Here is a 12,297-nt window from a genome sequence, read left to right on the forward strand (position 1 = left end):
CTGAGAGCATCTTTATGCCAGACATTTTGCTACAGGCCAACAGTGCTACGTAACTAACCCATCTTTTTGAGATCAGGTCTCTTTAGCAACTGAAAACTATCATTGCAATCCACCTATTTTGATCCATGAGATTAGTTACCTTGCGGTTCACTTACCACGTTCAGTAACATAATGATACAAAAATTGATGCAAACGGCAGTCCCTGTGGTTGCAACCTGAGAGTTATTCCTGATTAACGCCCACTTAAAGGCAGCAAAAGTGCTGACAGTCACCACCCGGTAAATGACAATTCCGAATACAGCAGCGATCACCACACAGATCTGGCAGGAAGACAGAGGAGACTCAGTGAGCCCTTTGGTGGAATGTTTCAGGAAGGCGATTCATACTCTTGGAAAATTCTCTGATTAAAAAAAAAAAAAAAGAAAGAAAGAAAAAGAAATAAAGCAAGGGTGGTACTGATTGAAGGGAAATGCCTACTTTTTTATTGTGGTTTATACTTTCTCTTTTCTGTATTTTTTTCCTTCCTTATTAAATAGAAAAACCACACTGCTTAACAGTTGAGGATTTCTATAAACTGTGGGATTTTTTTTTTAAAGCGGAATATCTAATGGAGCAGACCAATAAGTATTTATTATGGAAATCATCTCATGCCTCCATTTAAAATTGTTTATTCGTTCTCTATTATTCTAGGATTAAAAAAAAAAAAAAGGCCTTTACTGTGGTCTGCAAGATTCCCTCCAGCCCCACAGGGCACCATTGTCCCTGCTCTCTGGGAATTCCATACCCTTTTCTCTTTGCTTCAGATGAGCTAAGCACCATTAATCTTCAAGACTATTTTCTTTGCCTACAATGCCTACCCACCCATCTCCTGCCAGACATTCATGCACTTTTGTGCACACACATGTACATGGCCTAGTTAACACCTACTCATCCTTCTTCACATCTCAACTCAGACACCATTTCACCAATACGTGTTTTCATGACTCCCAGATTATTTTCCTCGTTGCTCTTATATGGTACCTATAGAATATGGACAGATCTTCTTTCAGGATACTACTTAAAATTTCTACCAATATCTGTCTGATTATTGTCCATCTCCCCTACATGAGCTCCGGGGGGCAAGGACAGTATTTGCTCACCACAGTTTCTACAGCACCTTGACTTAATTGCAGGTGCCTAGATCATGCTATTATTTGTTGTTGAATAAATCAACCACGTGAAGGGAACACATTTTACTAATCAGATGTACACACAGATTGAAGCATCTTTCTCTGCAGATTTTGTGGTATTTGAGAACAATATGGCATATTTTTTTCTTCTATAAAATAATGGATATCTGAGACTCCAAAAAGTTTTGGACTTTCATTAGGTGCCTCCCCTAATCTGTTTTCACTTAATTGCCAAAGCTGGACTTTAAAGCCAGTCCTCAGGGTGGCCTCTCCCAATTTGGAGATTCCTTTCTTCATAGTCTATTTTGCACAAGCTTGATTTTCTGCTCACTTCTAAGAGTACCAAATTCTAAAACTTGAATATAAGTCCTAGGTAGAACTGACCAAAATAATAATATAATACAACAAGGCAAAAACCTGCCCACATCTTAATCCTAGAGTTATCCATAGGGAGCCAGGTGAAATCTACACTGATGGTTGGCCTACTGGACTTAGGATCAGAGGACAAAGCAGAGCGCTGGCTCAGCTATTACCCAGCAGTGTGACCTTGGCACACTTGTCCTCTCCATGGTTTGCATCTTCTGTGCTTCAGGCCCCCCATCCATAGAGCAGGAAAGCTGAATCTATGTCTTTAGGTCATATGTGAGAAACAAGATAATAACTATGAATGTGTGTGTAGAAGAAAAATCAGGGCACAATTGCTTGCAAAGCAGCGTCTGTAAAAGGGTTTGAGTTTTCATCTGGAGATCTGAGGACCTAGACAACCAGCTTCATCATTCTTCTCTCTACTCTCTTCACTGGCACCAGGTGGGTAGGTGTCTGGATTTGCAGTAGTCTTGTCCTTCCCACCCTAGGGGTCTAGGACATATATTGAAATACTTGTCATTTGAAAAGAGAGAAAATGAGGCTCCTAATCAATCATCCTTTATTATTCTAAAATGTCCTTTCTGACAAATTTGTGTGTTTTGTTTAGCAATTAATGGTGTCAAAGTTGATTACAAAACAGCTAGTTTTCAGAGAAAGCTAATGACTCAGGTCGAAGTTAATATTTTTCAAACTGATGTGACCATAGTGAGTTGGCAAGTCAATTTTAGGAGGTTATATCTGGCATTAAAAATAGACTATACTAAAAAATAATCCGTGTTTATTACATATTATAAAGGTGAACATTTTTTAGTTCTTATTAAGTTTTATAAATCTATCTGCATAGCATATACAGGTTTATGACAGAGTATGATTTCCTACTGGGTGGGCAAGGCAAAAGTTTAAAAAACACTGCTCTTGGGCTGGGGTTGTAGCTCAGTGGTAGAATGCTTGCCTCGCATGCATGAGGCACTGGATTTGATCCTCAGCACCATATAAAAATAAATAAATAAAATATGTTTTTAAAAAACGCCACTATTAATTCTATCTCACATTTTTAATTCCTTTTAGCAGGGCATAGTGACATGACAAGTGGAAAGAACATCAGATTAGAGTGGGGGTTATAAGCTCTTAGCTACTTACTGGTGGGCCCCGAGCAAGCCCCTTAAACTTTTGGAGTCTCAGTTGATCCATCTGTAGAATGGAAATAGCAATACTATCTCTGACCACTTAATGGAGTTGTAAGGATTAAGTAACATAATGTGTAATACCATTTTGTATTACTATACCGAACTATCAAGTGCCTAAAATTATTATTATTGTTACTATACCATAGGTCTGTGCTCTATAAAACAAATAAAAGAGTTTTTTTTTTAAAAAGTTTCAAACCATAAAAAATATCCCAGATGCAGAAACAATAAGTCTGCTGCATTTATCGGCAAATGCTTGATAAGGTTCTGGCTTTCCTGAAATGGGATTCATCCGTTCCTTCTTGGAATACTTGGCTTCAAACTGTGGTCGTATTTCTTCCTGAGGAATGAACAGACACATTTTTATGCACTGAAGAGGTGCTCACATAATAAGAAAAAAAGATTCCTTTACCCCCACCGTAAAACAGCAGCTGCCACACTAATCAACCAACCAATGAAGTGGGTTTGGCAACCTAGGCTTAAATGCTTAGAAATTGACTACTTGAAGAATACCTATAGGATTTAAATCAAGATTTACTGTTATCAAAAGCAATGTAATTTAGACCAACAGTAATGTTTTTTCTGTCATCTTATTAAACTATGATTGAAGAAAGAAGCTGAGAATAATATTTTAAAAGGGACTATCTGTCCTGTCTGTTGTGGTTTGAAACAATCAATAAGCTTTTACTTTTATTACCAGGCAGTGACATGAACACCAAGACAAAAAGGGTTCTGAACAGAAAGATGTTCAAAACCAATTTGGTGAGGTATCATAACAATATAATTGTTAGTTTTCTCCAATTATTTTTTTTCACATTTTTAGACCGAGGTGGCTAAAAACATGTGTGCCTACTTTTTAATACTCTCACAGAAGTTATTCACCTTTAACCAATGGATTTTTAAATACATTCTTAATTGTTACTGAAAATTAGGAAACACCTTTCCAATCAAGCTGAAATCAAGGCTTCTCCAGTTCTAAATCAAGCTGAGATTTTGTTTCATTTAGCTGAGCTCCATCCAAATGTGACGAGCTTCTGACTGAAAAGCAATTATGGAACTAGGAAAAAGGTAATTGGCAGGTGGGTACACTGGAGTGGTTCTGGTTAATTAAGTACATGTTCTAGTTGAGTGCCTTGGAAAACGATGGAAAATGAGTGGAAACTGGTGAAATGGAGATAGGAGTTCATCCAGGGAGGAAGACGGAGGACTCAGATGAAGATCCTGAGAGAAAGCAATAAGGAGTTGATAGAAGACAGGCTCTGAGAACAGGTGACAGTGCATATAGGGTCCCTGTGCAGGAGATGAACTTATAAAAAGAGTTTACCCTCTTTCACTGATATCAGGCAGTTACACTTGAGGATATAAATATACCTAGAATCCTCTGCTTCATTGGGAAACACTTTCAATTCATTAGGCTGTAAGGGCTGTCAAGAGCCTTGGGCCAGTCATCCAAGAACTGAAGCCAATCATGGATCCAGGCCTGTGTTCCTCGGTGTTATGGGCTGAATTGTGTCTTTCCCCACAGCCACCAAAGTCACATATTGAAGTCAGCCTTCAGTACCTCAGAATGTGACTTTATTTGGAGTTGGCATCTTTAATTAAGTTAAAATAAGGTCATTAGCATGGGCCTTAATCAAATATAATTTGTATCCTTACAATTATGAAGAGAATAATTATACACATTGGATATTTTATCCATTTGGATATTGGATACACACATGCACAGAGGGAAGATGATGTGAAGGCCCAGAGAGAAGACGGCAATGTACAAGCCAAAGAGAGAGGTAGGGATCATTTCCTTCCCTCAGGGCCCTCAGAAGAAAGCATCCATGCTGACCTTATCTCAGACTTCCAGCCTCAGGGTTCATGAGCAAATAAATTCCTACAGGTTGTCACCCAGCCTGTGGCACTTTGTTATGGCAACCTTCATGAACCAATATTCTTGGCTCCTCCTAAAGAAGAATGCAGTGATCATGTCTGAGATTTTCTATATTGTGAAATGAGAGCCATGGGCTAGAAGTAAGAGGAATTTCCACAATGAATCCTAAACTGAGAACTATAACAGCCCATGACCACGAAGGTAGGCAGGCTCCTGAAAGAAGAAAGTATGCTAAGTAAAAGCTAACTGAAAGACTGATCCAGTGTTCCAAGCTTTCTACCAGGGACTGGAAGGCAGGAGGCTCCGGACTTACTCTGGATATATGTACTATAAATCTACCCACATCTTGGGCCTAGCACAAGTACCCATGATGACTTTAGACTGGTTTGGTTAAGGCTACTTAAAATAGTGCCATACTTTATGGCTGAAAGGGGAAAATCTAGGAACACCTTTTTTTTTTTTTTTTTTTAGAAATGAAAAAGTGTTCAAAGGTGAGCAGTGGCTTAGTGTGACTTAAATGTGGGAAAAAAAATGTTCCATCCCATTGGGAATTGTACCCATGAATATATATAACCCCAAACAACAGAATGGCCCACCCTGGAGCAAGTCCTGAATGCAGTCTGGCTGCTGCCTGTCAACTCCATAGTTTGCCTGGGCACCTTCTTCAAACCCAGATAACTATTTTCTGGAGAATATTTATAAAAACATAAAAGGAGGCCTTATCAGAAGAATAAGGATGAATGAAAATTTCATATCATATATCAAAACACCATGTTGTACATCTTAAAAATAGAGGACAAAATCAAAATCAAAACCAAAACCAAATCAAATAAAAAACTACCTAAGCACATTCATGTGATCAAGGAGAAAAGGTAGCTATTCATGAGGCATGAATTGAAGGACAACCCCCACCCTGCAAAAGTCTCCCAAAATTATATCACCACCAAGCCTACCACAGGACTAATATTCTAATCATTGATATTTCTAGAAGATTCATTTTAATATGCAAAAATGCATATACATTTCTCTTGGAAAGAAAACATACATTCAACAGCTTTTAGCATATTATGTAATTAATTTATCTGACTCACAGGTACAGCAAAGCTCTGAAGAAATGGGACTGAGAACAGGAAAAAGATAATGATGAGGGGAGGGAAAGAGGTGTTGAAGCCTCCATCAACTGTCCAGGGAAAGCTGTGCCCAATGCATGAATGTAGTAATCAAGCCCAGCATGAACAGGGCAGAAAAGAATATCAGAACCAGTCAGAGTTAGGAAAGAGCACAGCATAATGGCCTAGATGGCGGTGAGAAAGACTGATGGGTTAGGGAGCATGGTGAGGAAGTAAAGTCTGATGCATCTGCAGCTGGCCCTACACTTAGCCAAGTTCACCAAGGAGGCTGCAAAGGAGTGGTTTCTCCTAATCCTTTACCATTTGATGTAATCCAGAGTACTGTTCTGCCTAGCTCGGTAGAAACACCTCCTTGGAATAGTTCTCTTTTGAGGTTTGTTTCCACATGCCAAGAGCTATAAAATGAGTAAGTGCCTTCTACTAAAGTAAAGAAAATGGGTAATATTTAACAATACTAAAAAAAAATCTGGTACCTCTACCTATAAGTGAAATGCTTCACTATTCATGGAATTTTAATCTATTAAGGAATCAAAATGTTGTCTTAAAAAATTCTGCCAGATCCTTTTTATATAGCTTGAGACTTTCTGTAAAAATAGGTATGGAGGGTGAGTGGACATGACTTCAGTTACCCAGTGAAGAGTGAAGATTCAAGGGGGAGGGGAAGGTGGTGTTATTTCTCAGTGATTTGCTTTTTAAAAAAAGAAATTTTGAGGTAAATTATACAAACCTCCTCTTCTTCCCAGTCTATCAAATCCCAGTCATAAGCAATTACTGCTCGACGTCTTTTCCAAAATTCCAGGAAAACTGTTGCTGAAACAACCAGAGAAAGACGAAGAGATATTCAAATAAAAGTAAAATGATATTATTAACCATGTCACTGGATAATGAAGCCATTGCAAAGGATGACAGTTGTTTGTGCATCATAATTTCTTGCTAAACTTCATTTAACAAGAACCTTTTTCTGAAAATTACTAAGCTTGTATAAAACATAATGAAAAATTTAGAGATTTCATTTAGAATTAAATTAAGCTGGTTTGCAAGTTGAGGCAAAATAGACTCATTTAAAATGACAGGACTCCTGGGATGTAAGTAAACAGAAAACTTGGTTATCAACATGTTTCCAACTGATAGAACATTTTTAAAAATTTATCTATTAATTTATTTTTAAAATTATTTTTGCTTTTAACTGGCACATAGGAACTTAAAAAATGTACATGTTAATAAGATAATAAAATATTTTGATCCACCTGTAAGTTGCATAATGTTTAAATCAGGTTACACACATCTTCCACCTGAAAGGCTTTGGTAAACTCTTTCAAAATCCCTTCTTCTGGCTTTATTTCAAAGGTGGCCTAAAGAGGTTAAATATCCAAATGCTGCAATGAGCATAGCACATTGTAACTATTTACCATCACCATCAGAAGACAGAAAGAATAATAAGATATCTTCAGGGGAAAAGCTATCTGTGAACATTGTAAATCATGTGCAAAGAAACTGCGATGTAGTATGGTTTTGAAAAATTGATAGAGTTATCTGACTACAGGAGTCTATTTATGTTCCAGTACCAAGTTAAGTACTATTCTTTAAAAATATTTTTTAAATATATGGTGGGATATACTTCCGTTAATATTACTTTCTTGTTTTTTTCTGGATAGAGCATTTGTTTTTAAAAGTGAAGAGGAGACAGGGTAAGAAAAACAAAAACAAAACTTAGCAGTTCTCATGAATTTGATTGGCAGTGATTTTCTGTCCTTTAAATCTCCTTCACAGCAAATATTCATATATGAAAATATATTTTTAGTATGCATTTAAATATACATTAATACATATGAATATATTTATATTTAATGTAAGTATTCTTTTCATATCCTAAGTGAAATTAAAATGCTTGAAGAACATGCAGATATATTTTCTGGCTTATCCATCAGTGCCAGTTAAATAAGTACTGATAATATCAAAGTTTGAAACTCACTATGCTTTTCTTTTGTCTTGCAGTAAAAGCATGATTCTGTTCTAACTACCACTTTCTTTCTTTGATTGCATGGACTCTACAGTTGACATTACCAACTGTCTTCTAAGAGCTATTTTTGCCTTTTTCCACAGTGAAAGAATTGTGGCATGAAGCCTGTCTGCCCAACTGAACTGTATTTTTCTGTCACTTTTGTAGTTAGATGTAGACAAAAGACAGTTCTCACCAGTATAATATGAACAGAAGTGATGAGGTATGTACTGCTCACCTGTTGACTTTTTAAGGCACTTAGGAATGATTTTTCCACATTCTTTCCCCCCTTTTGGATGGGTGGAGCCCAGATGATCCAGTGAGTTCATGTAAGTGATGACCAGATCTAAGAGTCTGGCAAAAACCTCTTTTGTAGGAACATAAGTCCTTGGATGACCATATGGAGCTGAGTTGTCCACCAGCCTAGAATACTCACCTTAGACTTTTAAATAAGAAAAAAATTACTTTTGGATTTTTAATCTACTGATGATGTTATATCTTTGTGTTAGAGTAGCCTGATCTTATCTTAATTAATATAGACACTTAGTCATAGAGAAAAGAAATTTCATTTGGTCACTTAGACACCACAATGAAGGCACAAAGATAGAGCAACCTGTATTTCACTTTCCTTACAGATCTTAGAACAATCTCAAGTCACAGCATTTAAAACTTTAATAATTTCACTTATAAGACAGTTTTGCATACTTTTTCCCCCCCCTTTTCTATCTTCATCTCTACCCTGTATTTTTACCTAATCTTCTCATCAACAAGGTTCACCTGAGGTGTTAATGTCAATCCCAAATAGCAATCCTCTTACAACTTTAGTTGACACATTGGGAGAATCTAAGCCTTCTGCCCTCTAAATATGGGTGGGATCAAAAGTAGTGTTCAGGTACATTGGTATTTAAATGCAGTATTTCCCCTCTTATCTTCAGGCATGTACATTCTAAGACCCTCAGGTAGATGCCTAAACTTACAGTTACTACCAAACCCTCTATATGCTATGCTTTTTCCTATTTGTTCTTATTATAGATATAGCAACCTAGGTATATATTTTTCCTTATTAAGAATTTACCTTTTCACTAAAAGGAAGCATTTTATAGCATCTCTTTGGCTTATCCAAATTGCGCACATCAACACTCTTTCAGTTTGGCTTATTATGAAGCACCATCATTTAGTAAAACAAGAGTTATCGGAACCCAAGCACCGTGATACCATGACAGCCGAGCTGGTGATGGAGATGGCTTCTCAGTGACTAACAGGCCATTGGGTAACAGATGAGTAGCACATACAAAGTGGAGATGCTAGACTGGATGATTCATATCCTGGGTGAGATGAAGATGGACTGTGCAAGATTTCATCTAGTTACTCAGGACAGTATCCAATTTAAAACTTATGATTTGTTTATATCTGAAAATTTCCATTTAATATTTTTGGACATGGTTGACTGTAGGTAACTCAAATAATGGAAAGGAAAAATACAGATAAAGACTACTGTATCATGGCACTCTTGGCTCAGAATCATACACAACTGAGAACATTGTCCCATACAGTTCATAAGGGACACAAAAGGGACATGACATAGAATGTGCAGCAAGTCACAGTCTAATTATTTTCTTAAACAGAACAGTCATTGTCAGCTTCAAATAAATTTGTAGTAAACTGTTATGCATTTACTAAAACCATTTCTTATTCTCTTAAACATAGTTAGATTATATTTTCTACCATTTATTGCAATTAGAAATGGCTATCATCCATATTTGGTCAATGAAAAGTGAGCAGAAATGATGGTTGCCATTTTTGGACTAAAGAATTAAGAAGTAGGTATATCTTCTTTGAGCTCCCTTTCTCATTTTGCTGGGTGAATAGAGAGAACTTGAGTATTCGGAAGAGGATGGAACCACAAAATGGAAGAAACCTATCCATTCATATGAATGGTCATATGGGAAATTGCCTTCCAACCAAAGCCATCTTATTGGATTCTATTGAGTGCCAGGTATTGGGATTTGTGTATTATAGCAGTTTCTACTTTACTCATCCTAATAATGTGGATTTCTCTTCAAAAAACATAACCTTGGTTAACATACTGCAAATAGAAAGGAAAAAAAAAAACACTCCACTGAGTTACTATCTTTCATCATCTCATTAAAGTATTTAGAGAAAAACTCCCTCTCAGATAATATCCTAAATTCCATGGCAGGCTTTAAATGCTGTACTTCTTAATTATCATCACACGGGTAGAGAAGACAGAGCTGGAATTTGGTACTGATTTGCCTAAGTTTTAACTAGAAGGCCACACTGTAATCTAGGAACTCAATTTTTCATCCAAATGAGAAGAGCCAAAAAGGACGAAGAAAGCCTATTTTTCCAACTACCTGGGGGCACTTTGCTGAAACTGGTTATAAATATGAAAGGATTATGTCCCACAGTTGCAGGTTCAATGTGTGAGCCTGGCATTTACTCTCTACCCTTCCTTCCATCTGTAATCTTCTTGCAGGAGGCCTGGAAGAGCCCATACTTACTCTCAAAGCTGCTAGAAAACATAATGCTACCAATTTTTGCCTACTGGTAACATAATAGGTTTCAAAAATCTTAATTTGATGCTTCACTTTAAAATGCTTACTCTGGAAATCCAGATGAGAATAATGTCTAATTTTAGAAAATAATTGCAAAGGCAGTTTTTTCTTATTTTTGAAAAATTAAGAAGCTTTAAGGTCCCGAGGTCTAACTTTACTCCTTCTTATCTAAAGATTATGTTTCATTTGTTTGTATGAAAATAAGAATCGAGTCTTGGCCAGTAATAAAGTGGGCAGTAAATATGGAAGAAAAAGCATGATTTTTATTTCAGAATGATGACCTACCATCTGATGACTCAAGCATTTTCAGAAACTGGCAAAGATGATTCTCTTATTTACTAAGAAAGTAGAATGACTTGGTTCACATATATAATCATTTTTCTACCAATACTAAATTCCTTTTACAAAAAATGAAATTAGCAATATTAGCAGATTTCATTTTTCCATATATATATACACTTTCTGAAAATGAGCATTTGGAAATGGACAAGGGAGTTATAATGATGTGCTTTCCAAAACACAGAAATGGAGGGATGAAGTTACCACCTGAGAGCTTAACTTATAAAACCTACTAAAAATGAATGAGCTTAGCTGAGAGTCATAAATTCAAAGCTAATAGGCCCAGAGAGTACAAAACTGAAAAGAAAAAGCCCCACCATAAGGTGTGGTGTAGATTGGAATGGATGAGAGGTCTGTGCATCATGTACAACGGTGGGCGCATTCCTCTGTTCTCATTGAATATACTATGGAAAGATCATCCAGTTTTTCAAAAGAATCCATAAAAAATGCATTTTAAGGTGAACCATCAATAAAAAAATAATAACAGTTTATTCAGATATTTTTAAAATCGGTGGGGGCCAAACAGTATTTTCAAAGGTTGTTAATTTACAACATCTGAGATAGGCCATGGTCACTAATAATGAAAGTGAATGAAAATGAACGACTAGAGAGTTTGTGGAACACTGCAGAGTGTGAAAATGAAGACATCTTAGGGAGCAGGAAGGCCAGGGATCTTAGTGTATTTTAAGAGATGAAACTTAATCACTGATATTGCAACGCTTTCAGGCGAGTCAGTGTTCTACATGGAGAATGGCCAAATCAGGACTTAGAATGAAAATCTGTAAATACAAGTTTGACAGTTTTTATCTAGTATAAGGAATTAGAAGGATATCCTGACATGAATCCAGTCTCTCGGGTTGTTCTATGTAAAATGGTAAAGAAGACTGATTAATCAAGCAGAAAGAAATAGTTCTCAAGACTTGCTGCCTTCTTTCTATTCACTTAACAAGTATTCATTGCAATTATTAGTCTCATACTTTTCAAGTGCCAAGGACTTTTCCAGATGCACTGATTTCCATCTTTGAACAACATATGGTGGTTAATTTGGGTTCCTAAGTATCCTCCCATAGGAATAAGGTATTGTAGGTAGTAATTTTGAAATAATATTCTCTATCATACACTTTCATTTTTTTAAAAACATTTTGCATCATGCATTAGTGTTGGAAAAGTTTTGAAGAGGAGTCTCTTTCTCTAAGTTAAATTAGCTCTGGGTATTCCAGCCATGTTTCTGAACTGGTAATGCTGAGGGAATACCATGGGTCATGGCAGTTTATTTTCTGGGATCCTGTCTGAGAGCAGGCTTTCCTTCCACTAATATCATCAAACTGAAGCAGCCAGAAGCTTTTCACCTCTGGCCGTGAGGGGTTAACTGCTGCAATATAGTGTAACAACTTTTATCAGTACTGGACTGGAGACAGTGCAGGACCGTGATCCCTGCAAGAAAGGAAATTCTTGGGGGAAGTCTTAGGATTGTACCAGTTCGTTGCTTATAGGCAGTTCCCAGGATACAGTTTAGGCAGGCGGAACAAAAACACTGGTCTCACTGAATGTGGGAGACAGAATTTGGATCAAGTAGGCTAAGTCACCATGAATTTGTGAGGAAGAAAAACAACAGGAGAGGGAGTTACATGAAGGGAAAGCTCCAGACATCA

General features: G+C 36.8%; 1 protein-coding gene across 9 annotated transcripts in view; it reads right to left on the reverse strand.

Annotated features, from left to right (window-relative positions):
• The window catches only part of Ano4 (anoctamin 4), a 310,833-nt gene that overhangs the window by 41,219 nt on the left and 257,317 nt on the right, over positions 1-12,297 (reverse strand). For all 9 annotated transcript variants that reach the window (XM_071609597.1, XM_027928930.2, XM_071609600.1 and 6 more), the window contains 3 exons: positions 6,459-6,541; positions 2,922-3,062; positions 156-320 (listed from right to left, as the gene is read on the reverse strand). In XM_071609597.1, the coding sequence (XP_071465698.1) occupies positions 156-320; positions 2,922-3,062; positions 6,459-6,541 (389 nt within the window). The remainder of the gene's footprint in view (positions 1-155; positions 321-2,921; positions 3,063-6,458; positions 6,542-12,297) is intronic.

This window comes from Marmota flaviventris, chromosome 3 (assembly GCF_047511675.1).
Source record: "Marmota flaviventris isolate mMarFla1 chromosome 3, mMarFla1.hap1, whole genome shotgun sequence".
In the NCBI taxonomy this organism is placed as follows: Eukaryota; Metazoa; Chordata; class Mammalia; order Rodentia; family Sciuridae; genus Marmota; species Marmota flaviventris.